Here is a 19,063-nt window from a genome sequence, read left to right as displayed (position 1 = left end):
AATATGCCAGGCACAGAGCAAAGATGAAAAAAGGTCCCTCATACTTTTCTTAAAGGGATGAAGGGCAGCCACAGACAACAGAGTGCCCAATCCATAATACAGCACCTGCCATAGAAGCCCATGCATATAGTGTCAGGCCCACCAGAAGGAAGCCTCTCACTCCACCATTTTTCCAGTGGAAAAGGAACTTAGTGAACATGCAAGTATCTGTACCAGAAAGTTTTTAGGTGACTATATATATTAGCCTTGGCAATAGGGGAATGAAGGATTTAGATCTGCACTGCAACACATTGGTGTCTTAAATGATAAGCCAAAATATTGTTGGTACATATACCCCTGACCATGCAGTTGAAAGGTTAACCGAAAGTCCATAAACTTAGTTGATGAAGATAATGGTAATGCTAATGAAAAATAAATAAAAGAGGAAGTACAATGAAAAACAAAGATCAATTCAAGACAATACTAATGATGACTCCCAAATAAGCACCTTTCCTGAATATTATAAGAATCCCTATTCTGCACATGACATGGTAAGAAGCTTGTGTTGCTGCCAAGTGTCTCACGACAGTGCTTTCTGGGAAAACAAGGTATCAGAGACAACGTTATGCTAGTTTTACTTCATGAACATCATGGTTTAGTGACCTGGTAAATTATTAATAACTAGCCTTTAGGTGCAGGTAAGTATGAACAACTATGAAGCAATAAGAATTGGAAAAAAAGAGCACATTTTCAACAAGGCGGGGCAGGGTAGGAGACATACTCTGAGAATCACTGCATTAAAGGAGCACAGAAAAGGAAACTTAATTCTTTAGGAGGTAGAAAGGGTAAAGAAAAAAAAAAAAAACAACTAACACTGAAACATTAAACTGAGGTAATAATAAACCTGCCAAATAAGGTATTTCAAAACTTTCTACTTGATGTATACAAGACCCATGAAATTATGCTTGAAAACTATAATTTCAAGCAATAAGAAAGTTACATGCAGGGTTCATTCCTTAACAAACTTAAGGAGTGTATCAATCCTCTGCTGTCTCTAATGCATTTTTAGTTTTCCAAAGCTTAGAGAGGGAGAAAGTGGAATACTCTCCAAGAGTTCACCACTACTTATTAGGTACTACCTCAGTTAGCCTTGTATATATCATAGTTATCTACAGTAAAAAAATGATTTTACATACTGAACCAGCAAGCATTCCCTCTTAAAACGGACATTGAGAGTAAAATAGAACAAATATGTACTTTTTTCTAATCATAAAGGTTGGCAAGAAAACTATTTCACAAGATAACATATTGAACAGATAAACCAAAGGGAACATAGTCACTTATTTGCATTCCTACAAAGTTGGGAAAGTCTCCTCCTCAGGTTGTGGCCCAAGTTATGGCATTCACTATTTCTTAACTATTCTGTTTTTCAATTTTATAATTTGAATACCAGGAAAAACTATCCAAATTCAATGGGAAATGCTTTGAAAATGCCCAAATATTTGACGAGAAGCTAAATAGTTTACTACCCCACTCCATAACTCTTTTGAAATAGATTACTGGTTCCACTGTGGTTCCCGTCTGTGGTGTCCAATGACTTTTCACTTACTTTTGCAACCCTGTGACTGTCACATCCTACTTTACAAGAATTCCACCACAAAACAGAAATTTTCCAAGTTTAAGTAACCTAGGTAAAGTATCTGCCTGCAACACGGGAGACCCAGGTTCGATCCCTGGGTCAGGAAGATACCCTGGAGGAGGGAAGGGTGGCTGCTCACTCCAGTATTCTGGCCTGGAGAATTTCATGGACAGAGGAGCCTGACAGGCTACAGTCCATGGGGTCGCAAAGAGTCGGACACAACTGAGCGACTTTCACTTTTCACACAAAATGCTAAGTTTTTATTTCCCCTTGATTCTTGGCCAATTTACTAAGTGAAAAGTTATTTTGCTGATGAAGCAGAAAAAGTCCACATAGACTATGCTGGAACACTTCTTATAATCAATAAAGTAAAAATAATCATGAAGTGCAGAAATAATGAAGTGTTTATGAAAATGGCAAAAGCAGGACTTTAAATTAAAGCAGCAGGTCTGGACAATGTGTATCTTGGGAACCAGAAAGCTCACAGAATCACCACAGGGATTTTTTTCAAAAAAGGCTCATGGAACGTAAGATTAGAAAAACAGGAAATTCAAGTCAGCTTTTTGTTTAGAAAAAAAAGAAACTTCAAAAATCACAAATTACTCAATATTCGTTAAACCAGCTCGAACAATTGCAACTAACCCAAAATTAGGAAAATGTCATACATGGACACAGTACTTATAACCTCATAGAGGGATTTACAAAGCAAGATGTCATCCCAGGAAGTGCAAACTATACATGGGTGAAAAGCAGAAACAACCGTTGTGGGAAAAAACTTTTAAAGCCATTGCTAATGTGCCTCATAATGTATGGTTTGGAGTGACTACAGGAAGGCATAATATTTATGGAGAAAAAACAGAGGTCTCATTTATAAAATCAAAACTGAGGGAGAACACATGATACTCACTACCTGTACATAAAGAGGCCACAAATACATATATATGGAAAAGGGGCGGGGGGTTTACAATAATGAGATTAAATTGCCTGGAAGAAAATTTCAGCTGTCAGGAAAAAAAAAAAATTCCTGAAGGAAAAGAGTATATCATAGTGCTATCTCTTGCAGTATCATCAGAGGTTCAAAGTAAATTAAAACTCTGGGAAAAAACCATCCTCCACCCCCATCTAAGCAGGAGCTGAAATCATGGGTTTAGACTATATGACCTAAAAAGCTGGAAACCTTGAAGCTTTCAGTACAATATGACTCCCCCACTCCATAGGTGATCAACAACTGTATTAATGCTAATCCCTTACATCTACATACTGTTTCACAGTTTAGAAAGAGCCTTCACTTTCACTCCTCAACAGCAACCCCTTTGATGGCAGAATCACAATACTTTCACACAGCTTGTACTCTGCAAAACACTTTCACACACTGTTATTTTACAGAAGAGACCCAAGGAGGTTAAGGAGGAGGAGATGGCAGGTAAGGGGCCTGGCCAACCAGGGGACTCCCTTCAGTCAATTAAATAGACTCTTCTAACCTTTAGAAGTTCAAAGTACAACACTCCAGGGGGAGCAACCTCATTCAGACAGCTATACAGGATAGAACTGAAGAGTCTCAGCGGATCATTTCTGCCTCAGTCTCCGACCCCAAACACAGGGAAACTGAGGTAGCAGGTAGAACAAAAGCTTGATCCAAGAGTCACGCACGGAGTGTCGGTGGGACGGACTTCCCCCCACTCCACCTGCACTATGTCCAGAAACGGCTGATTCCTATGTTTCAAAGGAAAAAGCTTGCCATTCCCGTTTCCCTCTATTTCCCACCAGGGCTTTCCTATGGCTTGGGGGGGCGGGGGGGAGGGGGATCTTCCTCCCGGAACCGCACAGCAAATCCCCTCTCCCCAGGCTCTTACTCATTTTTCACATCGGGCCTCCGAAGTAGGGAAACCTGCTAGCTCTGGCTCCCAACTCCTAGCTTCTCGCTCTCTCTGAGGCGTTTCTTGACCCTAAGGCACGTCTAAGCCTCCCCAGGGATGGTCTTCTGCCACTCCTTCCCCCTAAACCTCAAACTCCACAAAAGGAAACCCTCCCCAAGCATCCTCCCATCTACCCTTCTATCCTGGCCACCCCTGAGGAGCACCACTATGTATCAGGAGCCTCCCAGGAGCTACCTGCCTCTCACCTGGGCCCTTTTGGCTGCGGCCTCCGCAGAAGGGCGACCCCCAACAATCTCCTCGGTCAAGAAACCCCTAAAGCGGAAACACCCTCTTCCAGGTCCTCTCCTGGCGCCTTCAGCACGGGCCTCGCTGGAGAACCTCCGGGCTGTTTTCTGGGCTCTGCCCAACGCCACCCGCTCCCAGCCCCCTCCTCAGAATCTCCCCCAGCCCAGTCCCGTCTCCCCGCCGCAGATTCAGGCGGCTGTTCCCCTCCCTCACGGACGTCCCCAGCCCTGGAACTCCCCCCGCTTCGCGTTCCTAGGGGCTTCCCGGCTGGGCTGCGGCACTGACTTTCTCCAGCTCTCGGGCGCACTCGAGGGAGGGGGCGGCGGCGGCTGCGGCGCGACTCCTTTGTGACAGGTCCAAGAGAGCGGTAAAGATGGACGCGAGGCCACGGCGCTGCCATTACGTGCTGGGCCCACCCCCGCTTCGTACCGCCCCAGCCCTCCCTCAGTCCCCTAGGAAACGCCCCTTCCTCGGTGGCAAGCCCTCTTCCTCACATCCAATCATCTTTCAGGAAACACGTCACGTGACAACACGGCTCGGCCCGCCCTCCTAGAGGGAGCTGGCCAATCCCCTTGCTGAAGTGTGAATGGCCCAATCAAGTCTCTCCCGCTAGCTTTCAAGGCACCGGATTTCCATTTGGCTCCACGGGAGGAAGGGAGGTACGGATTGGGTTACACCGCCGGAAGAGGGGCGGGACTTTGTTGTGGCGGTGAGGAAAAGGAAGCCCTGAAGGGTAGAAAGAAATACCAAAGCAAAGGCTGTTTTCTTGCTTTCATTCTTTCTGTTTTTATTTTCCTTCTTTTTATTTTTTCTTAAGAGCGAGCGGCGTTTGCGGTGGCAGTTTGGGGTGGGCGCCGCCGAGGTGAGGGGGTCTCGCCTCCCGCACGCTGGTAGGTGAGTGCGGCCTGGGCCCTGGCCAGGCAGCGAGACCAGGGCGCCAGCATCCTCGCTGAGGAAGTGGGGGGCTGCGTCTGACGTGAAGTTTAGGGCCAGGCCTGCCCTTAGTCTGCGCTCTCGCCCAGGGTTCTGAGTCACCAGAGACAGGGGCTTGTGGGGCCCAGTCTGAGGGAAGCCGAGGGAGCCCGCGGGAACGCCTCCAGGTCCTGTGGAAGAGGATGCCGACCCTTTCAAGCGGTCCTGGGGCTTTGGGTCTCTTGTCGACTCCCTTCTACGTTTTCTACCAGGTGGCAGGCTTCAAGCGAGGAGTGGGCTCTATCTCAGAGGTCTTGGAATGGCTCCAGGCTACTCCGGAGATGTGGGGTTGCCTGCCTGGTTGCGAGTTTCTGAGTCACAGAATTAGTTTAGGATGGAAACATTAATTATGTTCCGTGTACCAGTCTCTGTGCTCAGTGCACTTTCTTGTAAAGGAAATCAAACTGGCGTGTTCGTCTTGCAGAAAACTTAACTGAGGGTTGAAGGATCTTGAGAGCTGCTGGCCCAGGTGAAAGCCAGAGCGCATCGCGGTAAAGGTGGAGACCTATTCCTTCTTAGCACTGGTTTTGAAACTAGCAGAAAACAGGAGCTTCTGTGGCCTTTTAAAATGCAGATTCTCGGACCACCCCCCCTCCCCCCCCCGCATCCCTGCTGCTGCTGCTGCTAAGTCGCTTCAGTCGTGTCCGACTCTGTGTGACCCCATAGACGGCAGCCCACCAGGCTCCCCTGTCCCTGGGATTCTCCAGGCAAGAACACTGGAGTGGGTTGCCATTTCCTTTTCCGATTCATGGAAGTGAAAAGTGAAAGTGAAGTCGCTCAGTCGTGTCCGACTCTTAGCGACCCCATGGACTGCAGCCTACCAGGCTCCTCCGTCCATGGGATTTTCCAGGCAAGAGTACTGGAGTGGGGTGCCATTGCCTTCTCCTCCATCCCAGCTAGTCCGACTCAGGTCTTGAGTGAGACCCAGGAAGACAAGTGCAGATCTGGCGGTCAGAATTCCCAGTGACCTCTTGTGTACCAGCTGTTGGGTAAGATTCGTTGATAATTCAGCTGTTTGCCTTATTGCTGTGTTAACAAGGACCCCATAAAAAATGGTTTGGAAAGCACTGCTTCTGAACGCCTTGAAAGGAATTAGTGTGTAGACTCCTTTTTGATACAAGGAATTGAGTAGAGATAAAGGCAGCATTTACAGTCTTAAAAATAGAGCTTGAGATGAACAGTTTGTAAGGGTCTGAAAGCTGAGGCTGCCCAGAGGGGTCTTGGTGCCTTTCCCTCATGGGGAAATTCTTCGTGGTTGTAACAATTATATCAATACCTTTTACCTGGTTAGCAGTCGTTCCCGTTTAAGAATCTTGCTGTTTTGATTAGACTCAAGCTGCTGCTGCAGAAATTGAAAACCATGTATCTGGTAAATGAAGTGATTTAAGCGCATGGTTCAGCTGTAGACTCAATCAGCATAATTATATCTTCATGGCAGGTAAATTAAGCAATTTCAGTGTGCTCACTATTGATCTCGTTTTGAAGGATGCTTTGTCTTCATTCTCAAATACCACCTGTTTCGCTTTTTCTGTAGCATGTGTTTTACAGTTCATTTCATCTTTAGTCTTCTGAATTTTCCTTATGATGTATGCAACTGTGGGTTTCTGTTCAGTGTGTTTGGTGTTTATTACACTTCTAAATATTTGGATTAGTGTCTTTCATAAGTTCTGTAAAATTCTCAGTCATTTATATTCATGTACTGTTTCTGCCCTGTTGTATATCTTCCTTCTTTACTGATTTAATGTAGACCTTTCCCCCTCTCTTCTTTATGCCTTTTCCTCTTTTTACTTTCTATACTACAGTCTGCGTAATTTGTTTTTTATTAATTTTCTCATAAGTTATTTCTAATCTGTTACTAAACTCATCTGTTGTGATTTTGAATTAATTTATTGCATGTTTTAGTCACTGAAGTTCTGTTTTTTCTTTTCAAATGTGCCATTCCACTTTAACGGTTTCTTATGCTCTGCTGTTAATTTTGAGGCCTGGTTTTTATTTCTTTAAACATGGTAAGCATAGTTGTTTTGTAATCTATATGTGTTAATTCCACTGTCTGGATGTCCTTTGGTCTTTTTCTGTTGCCCATTATTCCTGCTTTTTTGTCTTACCAGTTCACCTATACCTGATGCTGTAGTTCTTTGGGATACCAGATTAAGATGGAGAAAGAGGTGCTTATCAGACCCCACACACGTTACCTGGGCTCTCTGCTTTTGACTTTTACTTACCAAGAGCACCAAAACAGTAGCTTTCTTTTTTTTTTTTTTTAACAGTAGCTTTCAAGATCAGAGAAATCCTCAGGATGAAAACCAGTTTGAATATTGGGCTCAGTTTCTGGTTTTCACCGTGTCTTGGGTTTTTGCTGAATTCTTTATTGTCTTGTTAGCTTTTCTATTTGTTTAAGAATTATTAAAAAAAAAACTTCTTTCAGTTTTATTTGTTGCAGAAGTGAGGGATTGGTCTCAATTACCTAGCCCGCTATTTCTGGAAATGGAAGCCCCCTTTGATTTTAGGAGTGAAATTTGTCTTTCAGGCAACTTTGAGTTAAAGGTTATTTTTCTTCACCTATCTAAAACTTCCACCACCTTTCACAGTGCAGTGTCCTTGTTATTCAGTTGCCCAGTTGTATCCGACTCTATGTGACCCCTTGGACTGCAGCACGCCAGGCTTCTCTGTCCTTCACCATCTCCCAGAGCCTGCTCAAACTCATGTCCATTGAGTCGGTGGTGCCATCCAACACCAACATCCAACAAAGGGACATCCTCTGTTGTCCCTTTTCTCCTCCTGCCTTCAGTCTTTCCCAGCATCAGGGTCTTTTCCGACGTATCGGCTCTTCACATCAGGTGGCCAAAGTATTGGAGCAGTGTCATAGCTGCTATCAAAATTAAGCTTCCCCAGTGGTTTTTTCTAGTCTTCCTTTTTTGAACTCCTTAGTGCTTAATTTCTTTTCTCTTAGAGCATTTACGCTCATTCTCCATTTCCTTAAATTGCTCCTGTACTTACTTTATCTCTTCTTTTGAATTCAAATTTCTTATTTGCTAAAAAATACTGTCAGTTTAGTACCTAGCATTGTGACTTGCACATAATGCTATTGCTGCTTGATGGTGTCCAAGTCTTTGCAACCAACCCCAGGGACTGTAGCTCACCAGGCTTCTCTGTCCATGGAATTTTCCAGGCAAGAATACTGGAGTGGGTTGCCTTTTCCTATTCTAGGGAACCTCTACCCAGGGATCAAACCCACATCTCCTGCAAGTCTTGCATTGGCAAGCAGATTCTTTACTGCTGAGCCACCTGGGAAGCCCTGCCTTGCACATATATTCCCTGTAAAGATTTACTTCAAAAATACAACTGAATGAGTGGGCCTTGTATGTTTGGTGTAGTGTAAAGTCCTTTTTTTTTTAATTTGGTTTGGACAGGAGATCCATAAAGCTTGGAAGGTGGGGGTGAGAGAGAGTATAATTTAGTGTGGATTAGGTTCCAAAGTCCACCCAGATGGTAAAATAGTGTGTAGTCAAAGCTATCCTCACAACAAACTGTGGAAAATTCTTAAAGAGACGGGAATACTAGACCGCCTTACCTGCCTCCTGAGAAATCTGTAAGCAGGTCAAGAAACAACAGTTAGAACTGGACATGAAACAACAGACTGGTTCCAAATTGGGAAAGGGGTACGTCAAGGCTGCATATCGTCACCCTGCTTATTTAACTTACATGCAGAGAACATCATGCGAAGTGCCAGGCTGGATGAAGCACTAGCTGGAATCAAGATTACTGGGAAAAATATCAATAACCTCAAGATACGCAGGTGACACCACCCTTATGGCAGGAAGCAAAGAACTAAAGAGTCTCTTAATGAAAGTGAAAGAGGAGAGTGAAAAAGTTGGCTTAAGACTCAACATTCAGAAAACTAAGATCATGGCATCTTGTCCCATTACTTTGTGTCTAATAGATGGGGGAAAAATGAAAACAATGAGAGACTTTATTTTTTGGGGCTCCAAAATCACTGCAGAGGGTGACTGCAGCTGTGAAATTAAAAGATGCTTGCTCGTTGGAAGAAAAGTTATGACCAACCTAGACAGCATGTTAATTATTTTGCCAACAAAGGTCCATCTAGTCAAAGCTATGGTTTTTCCAGTAGTCATGTATGGATGTGAGAGTTGGACTATAAAGAAAGCTGAGCGCCGAAGAATGGATGCTTTTGAACTGTGGTGTTGGAGAAGACTCTTGAGAGTCCCTTGGTCAGCAAGAAGATCCAACCAGTCCATTGTAAAGGAAATCAGTCCTGAATATTCATTGGAAGGACTGATGCTGAAGCTGAAACTCCACAATACTTCGGTGGCAACCTGATGTGAAGAACTGACTCATTAGAAAAGACCCTGATGCTGGGAAAGAATTGAGGGCAGGAGGAGAAGGGGACGACAGGATGAGATGGTTGGATGGCATCACCTACACAATGAACATGAGTTTGAGTAAACTCCAGGAGTTGGTGATGGACAGGGAGGCCTGGCGTGCTGCGGTCCATGGGGTTGCAGAGAGTCGGACATGACTGAGCGACTGGACTGAGGTGAAAGTCAACCCAGATGGTAAACTAACGTGTAGCCAAAGCTATCCTCGGAAATCTATTAGGGAGGCACCATGTTGGGTATAGGTATACCAGTGTAGCAAAATTCCAACATGGCCAGATTTTTCTCCAGCTTTGAAACAGATGCTATTTTTTTCCTTTGAGTTTTAGATAAAGTAGTTGGTTCACATTTAAGAATCACTGTTTGTAAAAAATATAGCTCATATTAGAATTACATATAGTGAGGGAAGGGCTTACACTCTGAGAGGCACGCATGAGTTGGGGAGTTGAGGATCAGCTAAGGGAACCAATATTGTTACCTTTTTTTCTTCCAGTGGATCTATCAGTAGATAAATTCAAGGTAAATGTACATATGATGAAACTGTTCTTATGCTGTGGAAGAATACATGGCATGTGTTTTCTAGATGTCTTGCAAAAAGAGGTTACTTCAAATTGCTGTTTATAGTAAACATTGTACATATGAATTGCATTTACTAATGCTGTGCCCTCATTTTTAGATTCTTTCAGTCCTCTTTGCTAGTGGAGTAGGTTAAATAAGCCTCAGTGTTAGAAGAGTGACTGAGAATTACTTTTTCTAGTAATAAGTGCTAACAGACTGTTCTCTGTTAGTAGTTGTCATGCTCTGAAGTTTTATAGGGAAAGTTGGCTTGACTTAAATTACTGTAGCTTGATAGAAGTGCCTTCTGGCCAGAAAGCAGTCTTTTCTAGAATGATTTTTAGTTTGCCAAATTCCTTAGTTTCTGTCCTACATTTTAAAATCTCACGTGACTTGAACATCAGGATAATGTTGGAAGAGCAGTACTTAAGTATATTTACTAACAGAAAAAATGTGGATTGGCCTATTGTTTTTGCTCCCTTTGGGGAAATGTTAGAACATTGTGACACAGAGATCTGATCTGCCCTGGTGTATTTTTACAAGTACAGTGTATCTAATGTTAGAAGTTAGGAGGGTATGGTGGTCAGTGATGTAAACACTTAAGTAGTGTGCCATCACAAAATTCAATTCCAGAGGAAACCAGATCTCATGTACTTGCATCATGGCATGAGCTAAATGGAATAATTTTCATGTCAGCAATGGCAATTATCTTGGGAGCAGCAATGTAAGTTTAGTTTCTTGAAACTTATATAGCATGCTGTGCATAAACCCATTCTGTCTCACCAGTCTGGAAATTAAATACTATAATCTCCAGTACAAACACAGTAGTGCAGTGTTTAACATTTATTTCAGCTTGAAATATAAGAACATTGTTTGGCTGTCAAGCAAATTTGAAAATTTGCATCAGCTTGAAACTTTTAAGTAGGGACAAAGTGATTTTGGTATGGTTTTGGATTTCCATGAATTCTCTATTTGAAGAACTTATAGAATCCTTTTAAAAATACTATAATGTTTAATTTGATAATTGAACTTGAATCACCATAAAAAATGCTATGAAAGTAAAGAAAAGTTGGCACAGTTATTCTTTCTAAAATTAAATACAATAAGGACAAAATAAGCATTCTCAATGTAAATCTTCTTCATCCCTAAATGAATTTTTATCATTAAATCCCCAGATCTCTGGGCTTTCGTTTATTTGTGTTTTGTTTTTAATTATTCTAACAAAAGAGAATAAGAGACTTGTGAAAATTTAGGTAAGCTGTAGGAATTAGAAATAAACACTTTAGTTTCTGATTTCTCTACTTCTGGGAGAAGGTAAATAAGTTGAGGGTAGAAATCACCTTTCTGTTGCAAAATAAACAGCTAATGAATGTTGGACTCTTTGGAGAAAAATGCTTTGTCTAAGAAATTTTTAGTATGAGATTTTTTTTTTTTTAGTTAGCTGAAATTAAAGGAAAGTAAGTCGCAAGAGTTATTCTTGAAGAAGATGTCAGTTATCTAATATAGCAAGGTGATGTAATCTTTGGTCCTGTGTTTCCTATTGCACAAGTTGTATGATGTTTGAGTAGAATTCCCTATGGGACAAAGACACATTAGTGAATACTTATTTGATGACTATTATTTTCTATAATCTACATTGGACAGTATCTAAGAATATGTATGTGAGAGCATTCCTCTCTGCTTAAATTCTTCAAATTCTCTCCCTGGTTGGTTTATCCAGTAAGTATTTCTTATATATTTAATATATGTCAGACACTGTGCTAATAAGCACTGTGGATACAAAGAGCTGTTGGAATAGTTCTAAGTGATAAAACACAATGAATAAATGCTGTAGTAGAATTAGAAATAGCTGGAATGGGGGCCAGAGGAGAAACAGAGAGTCTTAATAGAATGCTCTTAGAGTAGTTTATGCAAGATGAGGCCCTGAAAAGAAGAGATTAGAAAGGAAAGGATGAATTAAAGAGAGATCATTGTGAAGTAGAAACAACAGAACTTGGTGACTAGTGGGATGTAAGGGAATAAGGAAAAAAGAGTCTTAAGTATATGTCCAGGTTTTCAGCTTGGGAAACTGGGTTGATCCCTGTTTGTGCCCTTCATTACTGCCTCTTAGTTGTACTATTTACTTTGGTAATTCATTACATTCACTGTTTACCTGTTAGGAACTAATACAAGAGTACTAGCTCTTTAAAGTTTATTTTCTTTATGCACCCCCATAGAATTTGCACAATCCTGGACGCAGAGTTCAGCATTCAGCCTGATGTTGAGTTTATTTAAGTTGAATTAATAATAAAATAACTATGGTAAAGGGGAATTATAGAATTACCAAATACGTATACATGGAAGCTTTTCCTGATTTCCCTCAGTTTCATCTGGTCCCTTTCCCACTTCACTTATCATGGTTGTTTATGTCACTGATTTATTTCTCCTACACTCCTTGAGCATAGGGTAGTATATTTCTTTCACTCCCATAACCAGAGCTCAGCATAGCTCTTTGCAATAATGACAGACCTTTTAAAGCATTTTTAAGCAGGTCCCAAACACTGTGCTAACTGCTTTATATGAATTATCTAGTTTATCTCACAAAAGCTTTATGTTGTGCAGTACTCTTAATCTCCATTGATGAGTGCAATCTGTGGATTAGGAAACTAAGGCTTAGATGAGTTAAATGACTTGCCCAAAATCATAACAACTTACAAGTGGCAGAACCAAGGTCTCTTGATCTCAGAATCTATACTCCTCATTACCTGTTTTCCCTCCTGTAAGGAGACTTCAACAGAAGGTATCTGTTATATGTTCGTTGAGTTAGATTAGGTTGTCATGAAAAGTGTCTGAAGTTAAGCTGGCTTCTTGTTAGTATTTATTGATAGGGAAATTTTGAATACTGCTGGAGAAGGAATATTCTGAATATTATCTAGCATACTGAGGAGTATGACCACTTGTTGTTCATAAACATTTTCTGTCCTTCAGTTCAGTTCAGTTGCTCAGTTGTGTCCGACTCTTGGCGACCCCATGAATCGCAGCACGCCAGGCCTCCCTGTCCATCACTAACTCCCGGAGTTCACCCACACTCACGTCCATAGAGTCAGTGATGCCATCCAGCCATCTCATCCTCTGTCATACCCTTTTCCTCCTACCCCCAATCCCTCCCAGCATCAGAGTCTTTTCCAATGAGTCAACTCTTCACATGAGGTGGCCAAAGTACTGGAGTTTCAGCTTTAGCATCATTTCTTCCAAAGAAATCCCAGGGCTGATCTCCTTCAAAACCGACTGGTTGGATCTCCTTGCAGTCCAAGGGACTCCCAAGAGTCTTCTCCAACACCACAGTTCAAAAGCATCAATTTTTCGGCACTCAGCTTTCTTCACAGTCCAACTCTCACATCCATACATGACCACAGGAAAAACCATAGCCTTGACTAGACGAACCTTTGTGGCCAAATAATGTCTCTGCTTTTGAATATGTTATCTAGGTTGGTCATAACGTTCCTTCCAAGGAGTAAGCATCTTTTAATTTCATGGCTGTGGTCACCATCTGCAGTGATTTTGGAGCCCCCAAAAAATAAAGTCTGACACTGTTTCCAGTGTTGCCCCATCTATTTCCCATGAAGTGATGGGACCAGATGCCATGATCTTCGTTTTCTGAATGTTGAGCTTTAAGCCAACTTTTTCACTCTCCTCTTTCACTTTCATCAAGAGGCTTTTGAGTTCCTCTTCACTTTCTGCCATAAGGGTGGTGTCATCTGCATATCTGAGGTTATTGATATTTCTCCCGGCAGTCTTGATTCCAGCTTGTTTCTGTCCTTTGACTTCTCCTAATATAGAAAATTCATTAACCAGAGGGCCACTGGTGGCATTGCAGGCCAGAAGGGAATAGTAGTTGAAGGGCCAGGGAATGACGACCTATAGGAGATGTGCAAATGGAAGAAAGAGATGGATGAAGCAGTCTGTGTTTAGTGTTGGTCCTTTTAAATTCACAGAAATGTTTTATAATTAGGCATGGCCATCTAGTTTTATTTTGGGAATGAGGGAATGTTGGGATTATGTTAGGTTTAAAGAACAGATTTTTACAAGTGCACATTAGTTTTGATAGTGCGACTTTTCTCAGGAAACCAACGCATTGAAAGAATTTTTTTGTCAAAGTATAAACCCATTGTCTTTACATTTCCTTTTTAAAACATGCTTCTACCTTGTTTTCTTTTTCCTTAACCAACTGTGATTCTTGACTTAGTCCTACATGTGAAAGATGGGGAAATAGCACAGGGCAAACTCTTTGGGTAAAAGTTCAGTTCTAACACTGGAGAAAAAGATGAAAAGGAGAGTAAGAATGTCTTGGAATCCCATAAATTTGTCTTTTTCCAAAAGTAATTGATAAATGTTGGGAAAATTCTTATTCTCTAAGAGTCTCTATTTCAAATTCAAACCTTTGTTTACAAGTATCTTAAAGGCTCTGACCCTTGAGTTTCAGGGATTTTTTTTTTTAAGTCAAATGAATTATTTTTTAAAGTCAAATTCATTTTTTTTGAAGTCAAATGAATTCTTCTTTATCCAAAAACTCAACAGGCTATGAAAATTAAATAGATGGCTTTACTTCCTTAGTTTTGCATTATGAGTATAAATCTTGAGTCTGAATTCTTACTTGGATGGAAGCATGTAAGATTCAAGATTTTTATTTTGAACTGTAAGAAGAGTTCTTTTAATACTTGTATTTTTTTAAGTGTAACGAGTAAAGAGATGGATTCAATGGCATGCCAGTTGTATTACCATATCCTAATATTGCTTTCCCAGGTTTAAATCATAACAGTTTAAGGTTACTGTTTTGAGACAGTTTTTTCATGGTTTTATAAGATTAAAGGAACTAGGAATGTTTGACCTAGAAAAGTGACAAATTAGGAGGAAAATGGGAGTTGTTTTCAAACAGCTGAAGCATTGTCGTGTTGAAAAAGGGATTTGGCTTCTTTTGTGTAGTCCCAGTGGATTCAACCTATCTGTGGAATTTATAGGAAGAGAGATTTCAGTTCAGTTTAAGGAATAACTATCGAGCTAGTCAGATCTGCTCAGAGAGAGTCAGCTGCCTGAAGGGAGTGCAGTTTTAAAGTATGGGTTGGATGAAAATCTCCTGGGTATGAATGGTGGGTTCTGTTGCCAGATGTAGAATTGTTTGAGGTGGGCTATGAGGACCCATCACATTCTGAATTATTTCCCAGTAAATAAGGGTGAGAGGAGGAAACCAGACAGCCAATATAGGATGAGAAAGGAGAGCTACAGCTGAGAAAGAGGACAGTGAGGGTCTAAATTGTCTCTTCCATCCACTAAAGTTCTACATCTTTGATGTTTCTCTGCCAGAAACATTTAAAATGTTGGCCCTTGTTCCATAAGAGGTCGTTCTGCAAAACTTGGGAATTTCTGGCATGGTCACAGAGACGGAACAGTTCTCTCTGTAATAGGCAAAAACAAGACCAGGAGCTGACTGTGGCTCAGATCATGAACTCCTTATTGCCAAATTCAGACTTAAATTGAAGAAAGTAGGGAAAACCACTAGGCCATTCAGGTGTGACCTAAATCAAATCCCTTATGATTATACAGTGGAAGTGAGAAATAGATTTAAGGGACTAGATCTGATAGAGTGCCTGATGAACTATGGACTGAGGTTCATAACATTGTACAGGAGACAGGGATCAAGACCATCTTCATGGAAAAGAAATGCAAAAAAGCAAAATGGCTGTCTGGGGAGGCCTTAAAAATAGCTGTGAAAAGAAGAGAAGCAAAAAGCAAAGGAAAAAAGGAAAGATATAAGCATCTGAATGCAGAGTTCCAAAGAATAGCAAGAAGAGATAAGAAAGCCTTCTTTAGTGATCAATGCAAAGAAATAGAGGAAAACAACAGAATGGGAAAGAGTAGAGATCTCTTCAAGAAAATTAGAGATATCAAGGGAACATTTCATGCAAAGATGGGCTCGATAAAGGACAGAAATGGTATGGACCTAACAGAAGCAGAAGATATTAAGAAGAGGTGGCAAGAATACACAGAAAAACTGCACAAAAAAGATCTTCACGACCAAGATAATCACGATGCTATGATCGCTTACCTAGAGCCAGATATCCTGGAATGTGAAGTCAAGTGGGCCTTAGAAAGCATCACTACAAACAAAGCTAGTGGAGGTGATGGAATTCCAGTTGAGATATTTCAAATCCTGAAAGATGATGCTGTGAAAGTGCTGCACTCAATATGCCAGCAAATTTGGAAAACTCAGCAGTGGCCACAGGACTGGAAAAGGTCGGTTTTCATTCCAATCCCAAAGAAAGGCAATGCCAAAGAATGCTCAAACTACCGCACAATTGCACTCATCTCACACTCTAGTAAAGTAACGCTCAAAATTCTCCAAGCCAGGCTTCAGCAATACGTGAACGGTGAACATCCAGATGTTCAAGCTGGTTTTAGAAAAAGAGGAACCAGAGATCAAATTGCCAACATCCGCTGGATCATAGAAAAAGCAAGAGAGGTCCAGAAAAACATCTATTTCTGCTTCATTGACTATGCCAAAGCCTTTGACTGTGTGGATCACAATTAACTGTGGAAAATTCTGAAAGAGATGGGAATACCAGACCACTTGACCTGCCTCTTGAGAAACCTATATGCAGATCAGGAAGCAACAGTTAGAACTGGACATGGAACAACAGACTGGTTCCAAATAGGAAAAGGAGTTCGTCAAGGCTGTATATTGTCACCCTGCTTATTTAACTTATATGCAGAGTACATCATGAGAAACTGTGGGCTGGAAAAAGCACAAGCTGGAATCAAGATTGCCAGGAGAAATATCAATAACCTCAGATATGCAGATGACACCACCCTTACGGCAGAAAGTGAAAGTGGAGAGTGAAAAAGTTGGCTTAAAGCTCAACATTCAGAAAATGAAGATCATGGCATCTGGTCCCATCACTTCATGGGAAATAGATGTGGAAACAGTGGAAACAGTGTCAGACTTTATTTTTTGGGGCTCCAAAATCACTGCAGATGGTGACTACAGCCATGAAATTAAAAGATGCTTACTCCTTGGAAGGAAAGTTATGACCAACCTAGATAACATATTCAAAAGCAGAGACATTACCACAAAGGTTCGTCTAGTCAAGGCTATGGTTTTTCCTGTGGTCATGTATGGATGTGAGAGTTGGACTATGAAGAAAGCTGAGCGCCGAAAAATTGATGCTTTTGAACTGTGGTGTTGGAGAAGACTCTTGAGAGTCCCTTGGACTGCAGGGAGATCCAACCAGTCGGTTCTGAAGGAGATCAACCCTGGGATTTCTTTGGAAGGAATGATGCTAAAGCTGAAACTCTAGTACTTTGGCCACCTCATGTAAAGAGTTGACTCATTGGAAAAGACTCTGATGCTGGGAGGGATTGGGGGCAAGAGGAGAAGGGGACCAGAGAGGATGAGATGGGTGGATGGCATCACTGACTCGATGGATGTGAGTCTGAGTGAACTCCGGGAGGCCTGGCATGCTGCGATTCATGGGGTCGCCAAGAGTCGGACACGACTGAGAGACTGAGCTGAACTGAACTGAATAGGCCTTTGGCTAGAGACATTGAGTAATGCTAAGTCAGAAATGCCCAGGATTGTAGGCTTTAGGTAAGAGCAACAACTTGTGTCCATTGATTTGGTTTTCTTTCTAGTAAATTTAAAATTTTTCTGTGTTGTTACAATGAACTAAACTTCAATAGTAGGTTTTAGGCAAAGACTATTCTTTTGTTCTACATGTTTGGATTTATTTCCTCCGTTTCCATTTTCGTCTTCACTAGAGGAAGATGTTCCATGAACATTCTCAGCACTGGAATTTGATATAAGAAGAAAGCTGAAATTGACATGTCCTTCTTCTTAAGGAAGATCCCTGGTTTTTGGGGAGGGGTATGATTAAGTGGGTAAGAGTATGAATTTTTGCTCTCAGCTGATTCTCAGCTCCACCATTCACCACCTTAGAATTATTCCAGGTCCTCTTGCTGACTTTGTAGATAAGCATAGATGTTGATAAAACTACATAATACATTAAGAAAATGTAATCCTGTGCTTTTGTCAGTGACTTATGAGTTAAACTACTTGAGGATTTCTCAGTTTAAGGCTGAAGGAAGTTTTGAGGTAGTCCATTGCTTGGGGGAGACAGAGTTCAATCTCCTTGTGTCTCTTCAGAATTTTAATTACAGTTCTCACTTGAAATTGTTTGTTTGTTTGTTTTTTAGACTGTTCCATTATGGATGGAGGGGATGATGGTAACCTTGTTATCAAAAAGAGGTTTGTATCTGAGGCAGAGCTAGATGAACGGCGCAAAAGGAGACAAGAAGAATGGGAAAAAGTTCGAAAACCTGAAGATCCAGAAGGTATATAGGCTCACAGATCTTTAATCCTCACAACCCTGCAGGCTATTAACATCACTTTAGAGTAGAAGAACTGAGGCTGAGGGGCTGAAGGGACCTATGTAAGATCTCCATAGCTGGGAGCAGACCAGGATCTGCACATCCATACCCTTTCCACTCTACCACACTATTCCAGAAGATTCCACTGGTCTTCTAGCTATTCAGGTGGATCCAGGATCTGAATAGCTGAGAGTGCTGCTACCATGCAGGGTTTGTTTGGAGTGGATCCCTCATCCAGTTAGCTGTCTCAGTCCATGGGCCCTGTTCACACTCACAGTTGGCTTTGAGAACTGCTGGCTTCTGTCTGAGGTCTAGAGGGAAGCTGTGAACTTTGTACTATTTTTGTGTTATCTTTGCCCTCAGATCTTGCAGAGACTTGACTTTATCTTTAAATCCTTTGTGATTCCAAAATAATATGAATGGATTGTAAAGTATGTATTTTTCTCCCCTCCCTTTTCTTTCAGAATGCCCAGAGGAGGTTTATGACCCTCGGTCCCTGTATGAAAGGCTACAGGAACAGAAAGACAGGAAGCAGCAGGAGTATGAAGAACAGTTCAAATTCAGTAAGCTTCGGAAAAAACAGCATCTGAGGGACTCTGCAGGGCCTTTTTGGTGCACTTTTGCCTTGTGCAACACTTTTTCTAACCAGCCATGAAATTGTCTTGATTATCTAGTCTCTAGGTGCTCATTTGGTGGAAAAGAGACAGCTTTCTACCATCTAGACCACATTGAACATTTTTGCTTAGAACTCAGTATACCCATTTAAAATTTTATGCTAACATCTAGTAATGGGAGAGATGCTTTGATTTTATGCCATGTTATCTATCCAAAAGCTTTGGTGTTTACAAATTCTTTCTTCTAATCCCCTGAACAATCTGCTGTTTATTAAAAAATAGGACAAGGAAAAATCTTGACTGTATTTTCCCTTTAGCCTGCTTTAAGTGTTCCTTGTTTAATTATTT

The 19,063-nt window shown here is 41.4% G+C and overlaps 2 protein-coding genes across 16 annotated transcripts in view; one reads left to right on the top strand and one right to left on the bottom strand.

The window, feature by feature from the left end:
- RSPRY1 (ring finger and SPRY domain containing 1) overlaps window positions 1-4,215 on the bottom strand; it is a 37,406-nt gene extending 33,191 nt beyond the window's left edge. For 2 of the 4 annotated variants that reach the window (XM_086350780.1, XM_086350783.1), the window contains exon 1: window positions 3,741-4,215. The gene's annotated coding sequence lies outside the window, so the exon portion shown is untranslated. The remainder of the gene's footprint in view (window positions 1-3,740) is intronic. The other 2 variants (XM_086350779.1, XM_086350782.1) reach the window with 1 other exon arrangement.
- PSME3IP1 (proteasome activator subunit 3 interacting protein 1) overlaps window positions 4,173-19,063 on the top strand; it is a 41,105-nt gene continuing 26,214 nt past the window's right edge. For 2 of the 12 annotated variants that reach the window (XM_086350798.1, XM_086350786.1), the window contains exons 1-4: window positions 4,481-4,674; window positions 6,082-6,190; window positions 17,928-18,065; window positions 18,566-18,664. In XM_086350798.1, coding sequence (XP_086206924.1) covers window positions 6,184-6,190; window positions 17,928-18,065; window positions 18,566-18,664 — 244 coding nt within the window. In that variant the 5' untranslated portion in view covers window positions 4,481-4,674; window positions 6,082-6,183. Of the gene's footprint in view, window positions 4,675-5,648; window positions 5,742-6,081; window positions 6,191-6,996; window positions 8,412-17,489; window positions 17,613-17,927; window positions 18,066-18,565; window positions 18,665-19,063 lie in introns of those variants that run through there. The other 10 variants (XM_086350788.1, XM_086350787.1, XM_086350793.1 and 7 more) reach the window with 10 other exon arrangements.

Source organism: Bos grunniens, chromosome 18 (assembly GCF_055505025.1).
Source record: "Bos grunniens cultivar Pamir isolate PY7600 chromosome 18, Bosgru_T2T1.0, whole genome shotgun sequence".
NCBI lineage: Eukaryota > Metazoa > Chordata > Mammalia > Artiodactyla > Bovidae > Bos > Bos grunniens.
This window is presented reverse-complemented; position numbering and strand designations above follow the sequence as displayed.